This window comes from Carassius gibelio, chromosome A14, assembly GCF_023724105.1.
Source record: "Carassius gibelio isolate Cgi1373 ecotype wild population from Czech Republic chromosome A14, carGib1.2-hapl.c, whole genome shotgun sequence".
Taxonomy (NCBI): domain Eukaryota; kingdom Metazoa; phylum Chordata; class Actinopteri; order Cypriniformes; family Cyprinidae; genus Carassius; species Carassius gibelio.
The window spans coordinates 24,803,225-24,824,757 of record NC_068384.1 but is presented as its reverse complement, the minus strand read 5'-3'; the positions used below and the strand labels follow the sequence as shown (position 1 = coordinate 24,824,757).

At 36.0% G+C, this 21,533-nt stretch overlaps 1 protein-coding gene across 2 annotated transcripts in view; it reads left to right on the top strand.

The window, feature by feature from the left end:
• The window catches only part of LOC128026947 (neuroligin-3), a 197,254-nt gene that overhangs the window by 67,405 nt on the left and 108,316 nt on the right, over nt 1–21,533 (top strand). For both annotated transcript variants that reach the window (XM_052614249.1, XM_052614248.1), the window contains one exon: nt 889–1,038. In XM_052614249.1, the coding sequence (XP_052470209.1) occupies nt 889–1,038 (150 nt within the window). The remainder of the gene's footprint in view (nt 1–888; nt 1,039–21,533) is intronic.

Sequence of the window (21,533 nt, the reverse complement as noted above, 5' to 3'; positions counted from 1 at the left end):
CCAACTTTTTTTTTTTTACTTCTAAAGAAAGAACAAAAAAGAACTTCACTGAGTATATTGGGCACTGAATCACATCTGGCTTTTTGTTTGTTACATGCATGAGTGTGTGCATGAACAAATATGTTGCAATTCACTTAACTGCCATCGGTGCTGCTAATAACAAGGGTTTCTGAATTATACTAGATATATGATTACACTGTATGATAACCAAATGCATTTGGCAGAAATAATGTCAAACCTGCTTTGACCTTTTGCTTCATTTTTTAACTAAAGTACTTTAGTGAATAATAGCATACATTTGGGATTGACTTCAGGACGTGGAATATTTGAATGGACTGCTTTTATGTTTATTTATTTTTATTTTTATTTTTATTTTTTTGGAGCTTGGCAATATAAAGCACCATTCACTTTTGCCTATGACGAATTTGCATTTCAGGTAAGAAAAACTATAGGGGTCAGAACAATATGAAAGCCAATAAATTTTTTGGCTGAACTATCCCTTCTTCGTGCTCCCCTGTTAGATAAGAATTTTGGCGCAGCAATTGCTGCTCATTTTAAACCCTTCTGTGGCTGTATGCCTGGGCAGTGAAGTCTAACAAGGCCATTAAATTTGAGATGATCTCATCATTTAGCCCACTAAAGCATGTTAGAGCCGCCTGCGATAGCCAGTTAGGTTCTGACCTTCCTTATGGCTTCATCTGTTCATATCTGTTTTGCGCATACTGTTCATTACGAGAGACAAATGACTCGGCTGATATGAGATGCATCTCAAACTGTAATTGAGCTGGTGGCTGGTATCTGGGAGGACTGTGAGATGCATTGCTGTGTTGAATCTTGCTCTGATGGGGCAGTGGGGGAGTGAGAGTTTAATGGTGGCCACTCTTGCAGACATACGAGATACCGGAGCCAAGCCTGTGATGGTGTACATTCATGGAGGATCATACATGGAGGGAACCGGAAACATGATTGACGGAAGCGTGCTGGCCAGTTATGGGAATGTCATCGTTATCACGCTCAACTTTCGAGTCGGCGTCCTAGGTAAGCACTTTTCTTTTTTATACAACCTTATCCAAGAGCAGCCATACTGGAAAAAATGCATTTAATAACACATCAGAGAATGACTACTGCAAGGATGTGTTTGCTAATTTCTGGGTGCCTGTGGTTCTGTGTTCATTTTTTAATTTGCATTTGCTTCAATGATAAGTTGAATGCTTTTTGCTGAATCAATAAATGTAAACCATTGAGGGAAGAATGCAGAAACATTTTATGAGAAACTGAATTAATGAGCACTGCATGGTATAAACTATTGCCAGTGTTCAGTGTTTTTTTTTATTGGCCAGCACTGTGTTATTACTTGTTAAAAGCTGTCCAAAAATATTCAGTCATCCAGTTATGCATTAATTTGAAACATAAGCACAAAAAATACAATTGTAGAGTGTGTTTTTAAAGCCCTTAAATTAATACTGAAACCAAGTATATCCCATATACCAAAAGAAAAGTGTTTGTTTCACTACGGAGCTTTAATTAAGTGCTTATTTAGCAGATGCTTTATTCTTTATGCATATATTAAAGCGACAACATTTCTAAAAGTACCTTGAAGTGATATGTCTTGATCAAGAGCTTATGTGTGACTCCTCGCTGGGTTCAAACCTTGCCTTTTGGTGGCAAGCCCACAGGTAGAGATTCTGCTATAATGTTTCCTGCTGTAGATATATCTGAACATCTGTAGAGTGGAATATGTCTTAAACAAGTGAAAATGAGAGGGAGACATTTTTAGGTCAATTTTAGGCACCATCCAAAGCAGAGTCTAGTAGCTGAATCCATGAGAGTAGAATATGAGTCTGTACAGGTTTCCTGCTGACATTTTGGAATACTTACTTATCTTTAATAATCAACATAAATAAATTGTAAAATTTCCTTTGGAGATAATTTATTGATCCCTCAAAATAGCTTGAGTATAATTCTACACCCTTACCTCATTTAGTATACGCAGAACTATGAATATGCAAATTGGTTTGAATACCTTATCAAACATCAATGGTGTGTTGCTAATCTTACACAAACCTTCATCTCGTTCACCATGCTAATGATATGAAAAGCCACAGACTCAGTTAACAGGATTGGTTAGATGTTTGTGACAGTCATTATATTCCATCAGATTGATATAAAATTACTTAAGCCATTAAATTTAATACCACCCACCCTATTTACATCCTGATTATTATTATTATTTATTATTTATTTGTTTTTAAACAGGTCATATTTGGCATATATTTTACAAAATGTGTTTTGCTAATGATACGGTCTCTACAGAAATTATGGCAGCGCTGTGAACTTTGCATTTTCCTTTTATTAAAACTCAGGACACCTTTCATTTGCATAGTGATAGCTGCTGCAGATATAATTGAAATTCAGAGCAGACTGAACATTTCCAAGGAAGGAAAATAAATAAATAATAGCATATTAACAGAGAGAGAGAGAGATTCCTTTTAATTATGCAGCTTAAAGGTACAAGGAGAGAATGATACAGTATGTAAGAGATTCCTCATTTACCTTGTGGCTATCCTGACTTGATGTGTGCTCAATGAACATGGCTGTATGTAGGTTACACGGATTTGATGTAAAATCCATGCATTTATGCACGGATGTGCCTTATTTGAGAAGCCCGTAAAATAACCCTCTAGAATGAAAACAACACTCTAGATGTGAACGAATCCAGCCTGGAAATTTGAAACACAATAACAGAGATCGCCGCACTGTAGAGTCTTTATTACCGGAGCATGTTTAACAAGTCTCGCCAGAGTTTTATCATCTCACTGCAGCGTTTCCACCTGTCCTGTGGATGTGATAATTATTGCTTCTAAGTGTGGACTCTGTCTCTCCAGGGGTCCTATTTGGAGACTTTTGTATGTGAACTCCACACCATGTAGATGGCTGAGAACTCATTACTGGTTTAATATTTAATTACAAATGCCAGATCACAGTGAGTCTTTCCTGCTGTTGGCGTCCTGCGGACAGGGCGTCTGGCTGTTTGTGACTGATGGGATATGTGAATATTGTGGCACTTAGATTTGATCAGACACCGAGTTTGGCCAGGGACAATTTGTGTATTGAAATGCTGTCTTGTTTAGCATTGATTGGTGTGCGTGCGCTCGTGTGGATTAGGCCGGGCTCGCCGGGACCCTTTAATGGCGTGTAATGACTCCTAGTCAGGGGGAGTATCTAGTATCACTGCTCTTTACAAATACAATTACTCACTGGCTCTCCAGAGCATGTCAAATTCCATTTCCTGTGGGGAAGACTTAATTACTGTTTCCAGATGCATTAAATATTAACAATAGCCACCTCTCTTTTAAAAATCCATGGACCTTTGCCCTTTATCGTGGTAAGCTGGTGGAGCAGGTGCCAAATGCGATTTAGAAAAGATTTGAAATAATACCAGAGCTATGAAAAATGTGAATTACATCAACATCACTTGGATTTCTGCTTGGTTGAGAAAACAGATATGATATAATTTCAATATTATGTTAATTTATTTACTTTTGCAGTCTATAGATATGATTTTAAAGCAGTACATGGCTGTTTTTAGTTTCACAGAGCTCATTGCTTAAGGCATCATACTGTAAATGTTTGATTGCATTCCATTACGTTCATGTTTCTTTCTGGCTCAAATTCACTTTAGTCAAGTGACATTTCTATGAACATCATCAGTATTGCTTGGCATGTAAGACAAAACTACTCCATTTGCAGCAAAACGTATGCATTTGTTCCCTGTTACGGGAGTCTAATTAAGAAGATTGTGTATGTGGCGCAAGAAAAATGATTTTCATGCATGGATCTTCTGTGACTGACTGGCACAGCTGTAATGCAACTCAAATTCAGAAATTAACCGTTCAGTCTTCTGCTCTTTGTTTGTGTGATGATATTAGGAATTGGTGCATAGATTTTCCATGTGACTGAAAACTGTGTTTTTCTGCAAATTGTTTTTGTGAAACCTTCTTCGCATTCAGAGTAAAATGTTACATGTTCTGCTGTGATGTGACATTATTTTTCAAAGTACTTCCTCAAAGGCTCTTCCAAAATCACCTGGCAAATATATGTTTAATCTAGGTCAAAAGCTTGAGATGCATATGTAAAGAGGGAAATGCTACAGCAAAAGTGGCTAATTCTTTTTTTAGTAAACGGTGCAATTTGTGCCTGAATGTGTCAGGATTTTTTTTTTATCATTTTATTTTAAATTCTTATTGCTAAACTCTGAAAGTTTATTTCCCCATCTCAGGCACAAATTATGAGGGCATTTGAAATATTAGATTAGTAGGAAGAGAATTTCATCTCATCTTATTTATAGTCAGTAACTAAATAAATAAAAAAGTTAAAAAAAGAAGTAAAAAAAAAAAAACCTTCTAAATGAATGAATGATTGCAAGCAAATAAATAAATAAATGTTGTGTGGAAGCAGTGATACACTTTTTTTTCAGGATTCTTATATGAAAAGAAAGTTCAAAAGAGCAGCTTTTCTTTGAAAAATACATTTGTTGTAACTAAGCAAAAGTCTTCACTGTCACTATTGATCAATTTAATGCACTCCTGCTGAATAAAAGTACAGTACTAATATCTTTCAAAAATAAATCTTACAGAGCACAAATATACATCGCTCTGACTCTGTCTCTGACAGAAAGTGTTGTGCATTCAAAAAAATATTTCAAGCAAAGCGATAAGATTACAACTGTGGAAAATGTTTTATTCATGTGTGCTGAAAAGCAAGAGTGATGGGGGAGAACTTCAGAATCCATTTTTCAGCGAAACAATTGAAGGCCATGTGCTCAGAGAGACAGGCACCCAATTAAATTATAAAAAAAAAAAAAAAAAAAAAAACATGGAAAGAAATTACAGTTGTTCTAATCAAATGAGAATGGGGGACATACTCTGAAATCAATTTATAGGGAAAAAATTAAAAATGAAATGCCCAAAGGCTGAAATAAATCAAAGATGAAATTCTGCAAATGTTTGGCCTCTTAATGCATCAGTTGCCCAGTAGCAAATGTTCAAGTTCTCTCACACAGTCTGCGGTCTGAAAACTTTTACCAAGTGCATCAAATGTCTTTTGACAAGTTTTTGAATGCAGACAACAGAATCATCAAGATTGTTTGGAACTTTGTGAGCCAACGTTCCCAGGAGTCTCTGGTTTTCCTCAGGCGTTTCTGATTTACCTCCAGGGCCTGCCACTTCCAGTGCTCATGCCTCTTGGCCTTTGTGGGTGAACCAAATTACACAGAAACCTCAGTAGAAACCACAGTCTTTTTATCCAAACCTGACCTCTGGGTTTGAGGAATTGATCTTCAGTATGATGGCTGCTGTCAAAGTGTCATTTGAATGCTGTGACATTTTCCTGGCCTAGTTTTCCACAATTGAGAGATTTGTCAACAGTTCAAGTGAGACAGACCGTGTCACAAAAAAAAAAAAAAAAAAAACTCTTTCAATCAAACAAGCCACCAATTTCACTAAAGTTATTTTGTACTTGTTTTCACAAAAGACTGTGTTTAATATACTTCGCATTGCATCCATCTTCAGTGTCAAACTGATTTGCATAGTGCACAAATCAAATATGTACAGTATAGAAGTAGGTATTTACCAGATGCTTTTATTCAGAACAATTTATAGGCGGAAGTTCCTCTAGTGCTACCTCAGGTGTCTTGCTCAAAGGCAAAATGCTAGTTCATGAACAACTAGAACCTTTTGTATCTGTTCAGATTTTATGCTTTTACATGCACCCAATTAATATGTTAGTGATAGTATTTAACAGCTGTCATGTAAACACCTTAATCGAACTGAATGAAATTGCAATAGGATTAAAAAGCGACCTGAAGTAATCAAATAAGTCAGAAAAAAAAACTAGGCACGAAATTGTTTAAATATGATGATTTACTCAGTCAGATTAAAAAATACCTTGCAAGGCGTAGTGATGTACAGTATATGTTTACCAGATTACTTTTATAGTAAGATCTCGGTCTATGTTTTACAAACTGGTCTGGTCAGTGGAGGATATATATATATATATATATATATATATATATGTGTGTGTGTGTGTGTGTGTGTGTGTGTGTGTGTATACATGAATGCGTGCTATGCTGCCTTAGAATTTGACCAAAACAAGGCTATTTTACTGTTGCTTGACATTTCTACAGGCCTTAGCGATGGGAGTACATTTATGGTGCTTTGAAATGCTGCCCAGGAAGCTTCCCCAGAAAGGTTTTATAACATACATTAGCACTGTTTTCGTTTTTTAATATAAAAACACTGTACAACCACACAAGCCAAGGTGCATAGCCTTTATTTATGTTTCACTTATGTTGCATTTATATGGCCATTTATGTCTTTCTTTGGGTAGAAAGTGACACGTTGTTTCAGGGTGAACAGAAACCTCTAATGACAGGGAACTCTAAGTGATGTGCTCCTCTGTTTTTTTTTTTTGTTTGTTTTTTTTTCTTAAAGAGAGATATTCATTGATGGATTGGGGCCAATAATTTCCGCCTCTTGGCCAAACTTTGCATCCATCATGCATGTGATGACATTTTGCTGACCTCCAAATCTTGCAGTATCTTTTTTTAGACCTGAAGTTTGTCTTATAGTATAAATGGCTACCGGGTGAAGAATTCCCTTCCTCTAGTAAGGGAATTAAATTAATCTGTTTTAGAATAGGCCTATTGGCTGGGGAATGTGCCCCAACAACCATCGTGAACATTCTTGAGATTGGTATAAAGCAATTACTGTATGTTACAACCCAAAGGCACAAACCAGCTTCATTGGGGGAAAAAAATGTGCCTGTGGTAATATTTTAGCAAAAATGATATAACGCTGCTTCTATATAACACTTTAAGTTAAGTCACCTGTATTTATATAGTGCTTTATACAAAGGTTGTTAAAAAAGCAGCTTCACAGGGAAATATTCAAATATTCAGCTCCATTTAGAGAAGAGCGTACAAATCCTAAAGTATTGAAATATCTATACTGATGTGAGTATCGGAAGTCAAGTCAAGTCACCTTTGTTTATATAGCGCTTTTAACAATATAGATTGTAACAAAGTAACTGAACACCATTAAATAGGAAAATAGTGTGTCAGTAAAGCAAAAAGACAGTTCATCATTAAATTTAATTATGTCATCATCCAGCTCAGTTTAGTTTAACCTGTTAGCCAGCATCCCCATTATGGGACTTTATTATGGGACATTTATTTCAAATCTGAACATATCATGAAAAAATTGATTCCTGCAAATATATACTATGTCTAGACCCCCCCCAAAAAATATATATATATATATTTAACTTTGTATGCCAATTACAGAACACCCTGAGATTGCTAGAAATGTGGAGAACTGAAACGTAAACAAAGGAATTATGACTAAACGTGCTCCATGAGATGTTGTTCAGTGGACCCTTACCTTTCTATTTAAACCAGGATTTACAGCTGTGGATGTGTTTATGACTCGTTATTACGACGAATCTGGTATGTACTGAGTTTTCATTCTTCATGTTTTGTTGTGTACTGCTTACACAAATCTAGCAAATACATTATTTATAAGCTTTCCATTGAAAAACAGCAGTTTTCCTCTGTCCAGACGAAACAAGGAGTTAAATTCCAGGCTGCAGCAAAGTCAGATTGTGGAGAAGAATCTTCTGTTTCCTGTGGTCTTGTTCTGATGGCAAAGTCTTGACTGTGGATCTGTATCTGGGGCTCACCTCACATCTGACTGCAGTGACCATCTGATCTAAATACAGGCTGGATCTGGTAGCAATGGTGACCTTGAAATAAGAAAGAAACAGACTAATATTAGCGTAGATTCCGTTCTTCTAATGAAGTCATGGCCTAGTGGTTAGAGAGTTTGACTCCTAACTCTATGGTTGTGGGTTCGAGTCTTGGGCCGGCAATACCACGACTGGGGTGCCCTTGAGCAAGGCACAGAACTCCCAGCTGCTCTCTGGGTGCTGCAGCATAAATGGCTGCCCACTCTTCTGGGCGTGTGTTGTGTTCACTGCTGTGTGTGTGCACTTTGGATGGGTTAAATGCAGAATTCTGAGTATGGGATTTTAAAATCTATACAATGTTTGACAGTGTTGACAGAACTACCTGGAGTTTGTTTATTAAGCGTGAAGAACAACCACCCAATATTGCATTATAATAATCTAACCTTTTAATTAACTTTTCTGCACTTGACATTGAGAGCATTGGTCGTAATTCAGATGGAAAAATTGAGTTTTACACATGCTAGAAATGTGGCTTACAAAGGAAATATTGCAATCAAATAGCACACCTAGTTTCCTAACTGATGACGAAGAATTGACAGAGCAGCCATCAAGTCTTAGACAGTGTTCTAGGTTATTACAAGCAGAGTATTAAGGTCCTATAATTAACACCTCATTTTTTTTTTCAGAATTTAGCAGTAAGAAATTACTCCTCATCAGCTTTTTTATATCGACTATGCATTCCATACATTTTTCAAATACCACTACAGTAAACATGTTTTAACTACGAAACGAAAATATAACCTATATATATGGGGGGGGGGGGGGGGGGGTTCATAACATAGTATTATGCAAGAAACTGCACAGAAATAAGTCCTTATTAATCAAATATCTGCCTCTGTAATCATGGTTTGTGTATATATATATATATATATATATATATATATATACAAACCATACTATATATATATAGTTGTTTTACTGTCACTTGTGTTCATTTCAGCTGGAAACTGCAGTGAATTGTTTGTATAGGTAAGTTTTTCTAGGTAGAGGCACGTGAGCCTTGGGTTGCAAAGGCATATTGATCAATGTTTACGACCCCATCTAGACCAGAGCAGGTCAGCTGGAGGCAAATATGTGTATAAATGTCTTTTTAAAATGAGTTTTCTGTTCTCCATGTATCAGGCTTCTTGTTTACAAGATATCTCTGGTGATCCATAACTTCTTTTGACTTGACACTCACATTGCGGCATAACTTTTTCTTCCTCTATTTCCGCCGGACTGTGCCCTGATCAGCTCATTTGTCTCCCACATTGAGGGAGGGCTTGTGCATCATCAGGTGTGTTTGGGTCAGAAATGATCTGTCTTGAGAGACTTGTATTGGCTCTCCAGCCAACTCTTGCTACTCGTCTTGTCAAGTGATTAATCATGCTTTGGCCAATGAAGGAACCAAGGCCAGCTGTCTTAACGCATGTGGGAGGCAATATTTTCCACATTGTGTTGGCTGAAATGAGGAAGGTGGGTGCAGAGGACTGGCAGAGAGGTGTGAAGCCATGCGAGTGGACGTGGGCGCTGTATTCACTCACTTTGTGTGACTCGTCAAAAGAGAAATTCAACAATGCAGGAAAAAAAAAAAGAAAAACTTTGCCGAGTAGGTGTAATTATTTACATGGGGTGAGTGTGTGCCTCTTGTGAATGAAAAGCCTGTCAGAATTGGTCACAGGATGTTTGAATTTCCAAAGTGTTGCTTTAGAGGCAAAGCTAATTCAGAGAAACCAACACCGCTCGCACAAAGAGTGGGTGGAATATCAGAATGGATGAACTGAAGAACCGTTATGTGAAGAATGAACTTAGTGTGAAATCCTACATCATTCATGCAGGATTAGAACCAGGAAACGGCTTTGGGAAGATTTGGTATGGAATTTTTAATGGAGGTATCTGATTTTATAGTAGGAAATCTTTCAGAGACACTGGGACATTTCATTTAGTCTGGAACTTGTGTGACATGAGAGGAGTCTGAGCTTGTCATCTTTACAGTGATATACCATGCTCTACTACTGCAGTGTACAGATGAGCTCGGTTCCAAAACCACATAAACATCATTTAAAGGCATCGTAGGCACACTGCCGTCGGGAGGCCGGGCCCAGATGTACTGTAATCTGCAGAATTTCTTTATATTTGAAAGAAAAGCTTTGGAATTTTTCAGAATGGCTTTAAACTTAGTAAAATGTGTACTGCAGTCTTAACTGAAATCATAATCAGATTAGCTAAAATGTTTAATAAACAAACACACAAGGCACAGGGGAATTTAATGAATGACAGCAGGGATGGACTGAAAATAGAGAGCACTGAGACATTTCCTGGTTGATTTGTGGGCCGGCTTAGTTGTCAAAACTAATTTTATATTCAAATAAAGGGAGAAAGAATTGCAGTTATTGTCAGTTAATAATTTATCATAACATTTAAGCCTTTACCCTTTCCGAATTTGCACTTTTTACTTCTGAAATGTGAGGGAAACCTAGTTTTTCCAACATATAGATGCAACAACTTCTTTCTGTTTCAGCCTTAAGTGAAAGAGTGAACAGTCTCGAGAGGTTAGAGATGTTTAGTGCGATGTCTAATAATGATTTGGAGGAATAATTATTAGTGATAATTATAATGCCAAATGCCAAATGTCTGATTTAATAAGCAGTGTTGGGTAAGTTACCCAAAAAAAGTAATCCACTACAAATTACTAATTACTGCTCTAAAATTGTAATTTGATTACATTACTGATTACTGCAAGTAAAAAGTAATCAGATTACTAATTACTTTACTTTCAAGTTACTTTGAAAACCTATTAAACCTACAAGGAAAAAAAACTACAAACAAAGTGAAACTCAGTACTTTCCGTAATTTAATATTGACTGAAAAATATTACAGAAATATGAAAACAGCAACTTGAATTAAAGATCCAATGCATTTCTATAACTTAACATTATTAACATAAACTTGCCTAACAATGAAAACTGTAGTCTTTTTAAATGTATATACAGTAGGGGCTATGTCTTAACTACATATGGGCTGTCGTTCCATGGAAGCTTCTATTATTATAAGTCCAGATGTCTGCGGTTGTGGAGACGTATTCCAAACGCTCCAATGTTTTTTTTTTTAGTTCATACTCCATATCCGCATAGGGCTGTCACTTTTCGTTCGAAAATCGAATGCACAATCGATCGGACCAACCAAAAAAAGTTTCGAAAATGAAAATAGGGAATCGATTTTGACCAAACGATTAATTTTAAAAAAATTAAACAATTACACAAATATAGATGTAAAAAAACTCGTGTTGGGGCTTAATTTATATCATCTAAACGCGGGTTCGGGCTTGCGCTCCGGTTTGTGAGGTAAATTAATATTAATTGATAGGTAAATCGATTAGCGCGAGAAAGATGTGAAATGGATGCTGAGTGGGTGTAACGGAGGCTTGCCTCTGGCGAAAATACGTTTCGGTTGCACCACCAACTAAAGCAAAGTTCTGAGGTGTGGAAAAGTTTTGACCATGTTTATAATGAGAATAATGAGTGAATAATCACCATCAGTGAGCGCAGGAACACATTGAAGACATCTACAGTGGATTCATTCATTTATCCTCCACAAAAACATGTAGATCTAGCCTAATCTCTGTGAGTAAAGGTTTTTCAAATGATAACTATATATCCATTAAGGCTTAAATGCATAATGTGGACAGAGTATTTACGCTAATGTTGGCATTATTCTTTTATTAAATGTCAGCTGATATGAGAAGCAAACCCGGCGGAGCCTTTATCTTAATTTCGTTATTGCCAAATACCATATCTTAATTTAATCTGTTAAAAAAGATCGTTTTTATTGGTGCGTTGGTTTATTTATAGGCTAAATGATTCTACGTCTATTTAGAGTGCTGAGATACGATGTTACAGAGGACTTATTTTATTTCTTTATTCCAACTTCCAAGTGGCCTAGTCTACGTTAGTTATGAATAAATTATGTTAAAACATGTATAAATGACTCATTGTTGACAAAAGGCAAAAGAGCTGTGCGTGTATGCGCACATCTGAATGTCGGGCTGCGCTCCACACTGGTTCGGGGTTTAAAAGTCTGTCAATCAAAATGTACTTCGGGCTCGGGCCGAAACCTGTCGAGCTCCGGTCTAATGCTCTAATGCCAATAAATAAGAAATATTGCTGACTTGTGTGTTTGCGCTCTCGTTCGTCCGATATGTGGCGTTGAAAAAGGAAATGTCTTTTTTTTTAGACATGGAAAATCGATTTTACAATCTATTCAATGAACACGTATGTCTTAAAAATCGAAAATGCTTTTTACACAAAAGTGACAGCCCTCTATCCGCATAGCATTTATCTAGATACCTTGCAAATGTCTTTAGAGCTGTCCGTCACGAGTAGGCTAGGCTATCATCGAAAGCAAGTCTCTAAATGACTGCGATTCCACAGTCGACAAGGGCAGCATTTCCTCCACCACACACGCTGCTACAGCTCTCTTCACCTGTCCAGAAGTTACATTCCCTCCCGTTCTTAAACAAAAATCTCCGTCCATTTTAACAGCACGAGTTCTCCAGTAATTAATTAAAGCGCATGCTCAATAACTGACGCAGCCGCCCCAAAACGTGATTAGAAATGCATTTAAATTTATTTACTTTAATATTTTTTCGTACTAATACATTTGTAACGCAAGTAACTTAATTTTATTGACATCAGTAACTGTAATCAAATTACATTTATTTTAAATGTAATGAGTTACATTACTGCGTTACCACGAAAAGTAATTAGAATACAGTAACGCGTTACTTTGTAACGCGTTATACCCAACTCTGTTAATAAGTGCATTAACTGGTAAGATTAGAAAAAATTGTCCATTAATAGCTAACCCTGCAGGACGTAATGCAGGACAAATGAGCAAATGAGGAGAAATGCATTAACTACTGCTTTTTAAATTATACGGAACAAAGATTAAATAATCAGGAATGAACAATAATAGATTTTTTTTTTTCTGAATAAGATTTGTTTCATTAAGAATAACTAACTATGACCAACTGCCACTAAATTGCTAAATCACATATGTTTAAAACATGAGCTAGACCTTGTAGGTTTTTTACTCTGAACATGGTGATAAAATAAATTTTCTGAGAAACTTGTGCCCTTTCATTAAAAAAAAAAAAGTGTCTCACATGGCTCCAGGGGGTGAACAAAGGCCTCCTGTAGCGAATCGATGTGTTTTTGTAAGAAGAATATCCATATTCATAATGTAATAATCACTTGAGTCTAGCTAGCGCTCACTGTTGAGGTCAGCTTTGTGCAACCGCCCACTTTTATAATTGGCTAAAATCCATTACTGTCATTATCGCCATTACCATTTTAAAAATAGTTTTTACATGAAATACATTACTTACAGTTTGCCGTCACCTTCTCGCCGTTTTCTGAGGGTAATTACATAAATGCTTTTTATTGATGCTGAGGACATTTTAAGTTATGAAACTTGCAGGATGTATTAAGCATACAAAGCCCTCTTTTATGTCAAAAGATCAAGGGAAATTTGGTTTCTCATGTTATGACCCCTTTAATAGTTCTATTTAGTCGTGAAACTGTCTGATCTCATTCAGAATACATTGATTATTAAAAAAAAATAATAATAAATAAAAATTAGTCTTATTTCCATGGTAGTTTTTAGTAACTAAAATGTTGATGGTGTAGTCCTTCCTGAATAGTTCCCTATTAATGAGGGACCATTGTTTTAAAGTGTTACTCCATATATGTCTGTAACACAAGTCAGAATTAAGGCTATTTCTCTGCTGGTGCCACTACTGCCCTGTGCTCCAGATCGATTTCACCAAGCCTTTAAAAGCATTAACTACAAAACCAGAGACGGCTGCCCTTGCTTTTAAAAGACTAACAGACTCACTGCTCAGTCTTAGCTTGCAAAAATGAAGTTGTCTAGACTGTTTTCTGAAGGATTGAGTCAGGTATGATGAGGCCGTTTTCACAATTACTCTCTAGGCAAGGAGAAACCAGACAGAGGCAAAACTAAGGTACCTCATTTCAGTTATGCTTTGTATTTTAATGTGTTGCTGTAGTTAAAATTTGTGTTATAATCTTTAATCGATAAATTTTGTGCACTTAAAAAATGAATCCCAGACAGTACACAGAGATGAAAGAAATACAGAAGTGTACACTAAGCAGAATCTATTGTGTGCTTCGCATGAGGAGAGTTATTTGTGTGAGTAACAGTTGTCAAGTTATTCACTTATGATGTTGAATAGCTGTTAGGATGCACCCTAGAATTTAATTGCCTGCATAGGTAGTAGACACTGAGTCAGCTGTCTAGATTTTGGGAAAGGGCAATGATGCGGTTCCTACTTATGTTGAGAACACACGAGAGGTGAAAACCCCATTGCACAGTGTAAATATCATCATGGGTTAGGGTTTAGCCAATACATACGCTAACTCCATCAGGAGAAAATAAGGCAAGTGTATAGTAATGAATTAGAGTGTGGTGTTTGACTACAGTAGCTTCAGGTGTTGTATGACATTCTCTTTGAGAAAGTGCCTGTCAAATGATTTCCCAGTGAGTCACGGTTTGTATACCACACCACCTTTGCATAAATAGCTTAGCTACCTCTGATCCTGCAATCTTCTTGCTTAGGTAAACTTCGATTGGAATCATTATCATATTACGATTTTCTTTAGCATTTGTAATCATGTAATGACTTTTATAAAAAAAATTATATGGATATGCTGTTAAAAAGACCAGCCAGGGCCAATGCTAATTTGGTGCTGGTAGCCTGCTGACCTTCAAAACCAATGCAAAGCTACAAGCTTATCGTAGTTTAAAAAGTTTATTAAACCCTATACTGTATCATATTTGATGCGCAAATTGCTAAAGCCTCTATATGATCACCATGATCAAAACATTGTACACAAAAAGCTGTTGTATGCAGTCTTCTAGATACTGTCTGTTGTCTGATTGATAGTCCATACTTTTTTAGAAAGCAAAAGTACTGAGAGTGTAATCGGACACTTAATAGTACTATATTTCTAAATATTTGAAATGTATGTATTTAAATAATAATAATAATAATAATAATAATAATAATAATAAAGCAAGAAGAAAGTTTTGTAGCCAGTTTCAGTTTGTAAAAACATTTCAGATGTTTGTACAAAATGAGATGCAACATGCTTTTGAGGAACATTTATTTGTGTCTTTCAATCATCATTGTGTTGCATTGCATTTTATGTTTTATCTTACTTTTTGGCAATATAAATATCTGCATCTGCACCAAGCTGCATATTTCGTTATTCGTTATCTGAATTAAATCCTTACTCTCCTTTATCTTACTAAATAAGCCAATAAGCATGATGTATCAGATATTATACTCAAAAAAAAAGACACATAACTTATATATATTGTCTAATTATTACATTAAGATAAACGGTAACACTTTAGTTTAGAGATCAATTCTCACTGTTAACCAGGTGCTTATTAGCATATATATTACTAGCATATTGGCTGTTTATTATTATTTATGAAGCACATATTGTGCATGACCATATTCTACATCCCTAATACTACCCAATACCTAAACTTAACCTAAACTACATTTCTAACTATTTATAAGCAGCAAATTAGGAGTTTATTGAGAAAAAAAGTCATAGTTAATAGTTAGTTAATATTGAAAACTGGACCTTAAAATAAAGTGTATTATTTCATGTGCCATGCTTGACAAGGTTAATCCAGTTTAGAAGCCTAGTGGGGAAGCACAACAACACCCCATGCATACAGGCTACTGGTAACCCTTTGTTTTGTTTTGTTTAGTCTCTCTTCAATAGAACAGTAGTGTGAAGAAATAAGTGTGTGATCAAGGTACTGTAAAAAAAAAAAAAAAATGCTAATGCAAACTGCTAATGTATTAGGTGGTGCTCATGTATTGGTTTTGTGCCATCCATTTCATGACCAAATGCTTTCTTATGCGTGACTGCATGCTGTTGCCATGACCTTCTCCATTAACCCCTCAGTGTGTGTGCTATTTGAAGTGTAAAGATTATTGAGCTCTCTTACTGGAATGCTGTCAAAAGGTTATATCACATAGCACTGCTGTCCATCACTGCTTAATATCCAAACCCTTTAAATTATATGTTAAATGTTGTTTTTCATCTGATGTGTCCTCTGTTTACTCGCCTATACACATGTCCCTCAGTTTTTGATGGTAATGAGCACACACAGCATTTTAATCAGCATTACAGTGCAAATGCTCTGAAAGCTGGCAAATCTAAATAGAAGGACAGCTGTTTAGGAAGATAATAATGTCGCTAAAAGGTGAAGTGTGTTATATTTTAGTCAAAATACTTCTGTTTGACTGAGCCTGGTGTGGTGACTATTAGTAAAACATGCATAGTTTTATTCTTCCCAAACTGTAAACCTAATGACTCAAATTACATTATTTTTCTATTTATCATGTAATCGGTGTAGGCTCATTGAAAAAATGATAAAAATCACTCATATTTGCAAAACTCCTTGACATACAATTCATTGCAGTCTCCAGCTGAAATGTACACAAGTGGCAGTAAAACCAACTTTTATTCCTTTTCACACAAATTTTGATTACAGGGGCAGATTATTGATTAATAAAGTCTTTTGCATAAATATTTTTGCATGGTTCCTTGCTCTATACTATGTTAAGCTCTCAAAACACTTTCGCCATAGTACATGACTTGTAAACTAATATATTTTCAAGTTTTACTCACATAATTAACTCACTGTGTATGACTTTTCTGATGTAGTAAACTTGGGCCCGGTTCCCCAAAACGTTCTTATCTTAAGTAGTTCTTAACCTATTCCTTAACCTCTCTCTTAACCTTATGGCACGAGCATATCTTCTGTAAGTCACACTTTCGTAAGGTTGGTCTGGCCAATTCGTAAGCTCTCTCTTAGCGTTGTTTGAGCTCAAGACGCTACTGTTCAGCAGTCTTTAGAATTTAGCGCAGCGCAGTACAAGTCAAACTATGGTGTGACAACAATGATTTTATGTTATGGACAATTTAAGACTAATAATAAAATATGTTCGCAATGGATACAGGCCTATTTATGAAGTTGACTTTATGTGGTATAAGAACTAATATGGTGGTAATTAGCCTATGCTTTTTCGTAATGTAATTAAAGCGAATTGGCAATCACTTTTGATTATTAAAATCTGGCAAACAATTTGGCTCTAAATAGCTAAGATCTATAAATGGGTAAGCATGGTTGTGTCCAGTAAGCGACCATAGCAGCGATCCAACGTGTCCTTGTATTGAATCAAAGATGGAGCCGGACACTGAGCCGTTTAGTTCATGGCAGTTTTTTTATTCGGCAAAACTTAAGCCCTTTTGACATTTTGCCTGACATGGCTACATAAAAAAAATGCCTCCCAAGACAACTTATTGTGGAGCTGCTGGACCTTCTCAGACCTGCGCTTGCCAGGCAAACGCGGTGGGATTTTGCTTTAAGCCCTGGAGTCCAGCTGCTTGCAGCGCAAGGTTTTTTTTTTTTTTTTTTTTTGCTTCATCGAGGTTGTGGGAGAGGGCTACGGCCTAATCAAGACCTAACCAAGACATGGCGCAGAAGGGCGTTGGTGACAGTGTGGACGCACCTCCACACTGTCACCAACGCCCTTCTGCACCATGCCGGGGATTACGGGGATGGCACACTCATCCCTATCGCCAATCCATCAGTGATTGATCAGGCATACATATTGTGAAAGGAATACAAGTTCCTTTGACGAGAAGCTTAGTGCCCTTTTTTTACGTTGCTTCCCAACCATAGTCTGTATCTAACTCAGGATAAGGAGGGTGGATAATTAGCGAGGGATACCCCGTTCGTTAACCGTCACAACATATCGTGTGCACATATTACAGACGATTTGATAATTTAATTTATAGTCTATATTTACTGATAACTTAAACTATGTTAAAATAAATGTTACTGTAATAATTTGAGGAATTTTTCATTTGCATAGAACGTGTTGTCTTTCTTAACGCTGTATTGCACCTTCGCGCGAAGTGGAAAATCGATTCATGAGCAATCGATGCCAACTAATTCAGCACCCTGACTTTGGACAGCGCTCTTCCCTTACGAAAATTAACCATGGTTTTACTACAAATAAAACTAAAAAACCATGGTTACTGTAGTTAAACCATGGTAACCACAAATTAACCATGGTTTTGCTATGTTAACCACAGTTTAACCATGGTATTTGTAGTAAATCTGTGGTTTTACAAATGGCAGTCAATACGCCAAAAAACCATGGGTTACTACAGTTTTACTATAATAAAACCATGGTTATTTTTCGTAAGGGTTGTTACGTCGGACGTAAGAGGCAGCGTGTTAAGAAGCTTCCTATGGGACACTTCGGGGAACACACTTAGGAACATAAACAACTTTGGTAAGATATATCGGTAACACTTTATAATAACTGCACACTATTAACATTAATTAAGCATTAGTAAACAAATAATTCATAATTTATAAAGCATTAATAGACAGTAATAAGCAGTTTATAAATACAGATATAAATGCTTTATTCTTTATTTAAAAGCATATCTATAATGTGTTTAATAATTGTATTTTCATACTTTATTCATGATCAATTTATCATTTCTGAATGAAGTATAGCATTGTTTACAAACCAGTTATTTAGGAGTTGCCAGTGATTCATAAGATCACAAGAAATGTAGTAAATTCAGGTTGTTATAAAGCATTTAGTAGTGGTCAGTTAACTATTTATGTGAGCTCATTTAAAGTGAGTCTAGTTATGCCTTGTAATGCATTTATAAAGGATATGTAAAGGCTCACTTATCTTCTAAAAAACAAAACGGAAACAAACACCACAGTGCTACAGAACATAGAAATATTAACAGCCTTTAAATCTCATTTGTAAAAGCTTTACAAAGCATAAATAGTCCTCACTTTAGATGAGCTCACAAAAATAGTTAACTAACAACTACATATGTTTTATAACTACCTGAATTAACCCTGAATTACAGTAGAAATGCATGTTAATAAACCATTTATTAACACTATAAGTAACTATTACTATATGTCTGAATAAAACGATGTATGAATGCACATTTAAAAAGTTTATTAATCATTTACTTACAATTTCTAAGTGATCTTATGAACCACGGACAACTCCTTAATAACTGGTGTGTAAATAATGCTATACTTAATTTAGAAATGATAAACTGATCATTAATAAAGTGTGAAAAAACAATTATTAAATACATTATAGATATGCTTTTAAATCAAGTATAAAGCATTTATATCTGTATTTTTAAACTGCTTATAAATGTCTATTAATGCTTTATAAATGATTAATTAACTGTTTCCTATTGTTTTACTAATGATTAATAGCATGTATTTATTATAAATTGTTACCGATATATCTTTCGGCGTTATCGGGGAACCGGGCCTTGTTCGGTACCTCACCTGGTACAGCTATCCTTGCGACGTGGAGTCCTTGCGGTGTGAAACAAGGAGCTCAAGGAAAGAGATGCCTGTCTTAAAAGAGCTCAAAGACTTGTAGAAACAGGCCAAACTGGCATGGCTGTTTTTGACTGTGTCTAATGTTTGCATTTTGTTAACACTATTGGTTAGGTTTAAGGCTGTGTTTAGTGTAGGTTTTAACTTCAATTTTGTCATTAATAACTCACCCTCATGTCGTTCCAAACACGTAAGACCTCCGTTAACACCTCCGTGAACGCACAACAGACCCGGAAGAGAAGACAATGCTGAATATTTTTTTTTTTTTTTTTTGGAACAAAAAGGATATTGACTACACTGTCTAATCAAAGCATCTAATTGAATCACTTGCCAAATGACAGTCCAATAGAAGAACAAACTTTAACTGGTTGCTGTGAGAACAAATGCTCTGTTGATTGTTGTTGCTGATGGCAGTATGGCTATTTTCACACTTGGCTTGATAGCTGAAGTTTCATTGGGCCCCTCCTCCAGATTAAATTTTCTTATGGTTGCTGTTGTTTACTACACTAGCTACTGTGGATAATAAATAGGAGGAGAAGATGCCAGCCTAACTATTTTTTTTACCCTTTGGTTTTACTACTAGAACTTCAAACACACACAGATCGCCACTTCCACATCCAATTAATGTATAACACAAGATGCTAAAAATGGATCTATGTGATTCCAGTTGACCTCCACAAGGAAGGAAGGATTGCATTTAGACTGTTTGCTGAACACCCAAAAAATACAGCTTTCATCTTTGAGTTCAAACTGACTGGGGTCCACACCAAAAACTCTAGTCAGGTGAAAGCACCACTGATGCACTGATCTTGTGGAAGAATTTATGCAACAAATAAATAATAATAAATCAATCCAGCTGAGCAAGTCAAATTGCCACAGGGGTTGGTAGTTTGAGAACATCAATTCTTCAGTTTTTTGCCCTGAGGAGTTTGTCTGACTGGGTAACACTAGGCTGACTTTTGAATGTTTCATATTTTCTCTTGCTCTCTCGCTCACTTTTTTTTTTTTGTCTGAATCAATTGAACAAACTGCCATGATATTTGATGGCCCCGAGCTCTGATTATTACAACAATATTATGGCATGGGTAAGTCAGGAGTTTCTCGGCAGAATGCCAGTATAACAGGGAGGCTATTTGTATTTGCTGTTAGTCCTTTAGGGCACAAGCAAGGGCAAACAACTCAATTTTTAACAATTATCCCCTGACATATCCCTATGAGAACTGATTCATCAGTATATTGTTGAAAAAAAATCAAGGATTAGCCATTTTGGTTTTCAACAAAACAAGTCTAATATCAATACTAGTGGTGCTTTTCAACAAACGCAAACGTGGATCAGACACTTTCTGGTGTTCTAAAGAACTTTTTTTGCACAACACCTTTATCGGGATCAGCTTTTGGTGTGCACACAATGTAAATTTTACAATAATATTGAGGTTTGTTCACTTTTCACCTACACTGCATTGGTGCAATTTCTTATTGGCATGCTCCATAATTCAAACAGATCGAAACATATAATATACAACATGGTTGATTTGTGCTTTGCAACTATTACCAAAAACATTCACAAGGGAGAAGACCATGACTCTTTAATTATATCAGAATATGTAGAGCATGCTTATCATCTCTGTATTGAAGCAACGTATGTAATTATGGTTCATGTTCATATTCACTGCCAGACCCTTAGGCTGGGTTAATAGGCCTGTCATCACCTTACTGTTCATAGCTGGAGTGGCACAAATCCTAAAAACAGGGTGAAGCCCTGGGCCAACACTAACCTTGCTGCATCAAAAAAAGGTGAAAACCCAATTTACAGCAGTTTGAGTTTGTTATATAAATGAAGGCCAAGCACTCTCTGTTCAACAACATTTGCAAACCAGGTCAATTGAGTCAACCCTTTAATCATTTGTGTATAATTAGAATTTAAATTATAATGGTAGTTTATTTGATTCACCAAAATAAGCACCATGCAAGCCTCACACAGATGAGATGGGATAGGAATCTAAAATGTTTTAAGCCTAATTGGTTTTCAAGTTTCGTTAAATTTGTCAGATTATTGTTATTATTATTTTTTTTGTTTCTGTCAGGTTTATGTCAAACTTATTAAGAGTGGAAATGAGAAATACAAAATATGCTGTGTTAGTTATAGTAGGTCACTGAATTGAGATAATAAGTAGCCACCTAGAAAAAAAAACCCTACTAATCACCCAAAACTCCCTGTGTCAGGATTGTGTAGGCATGTTTTG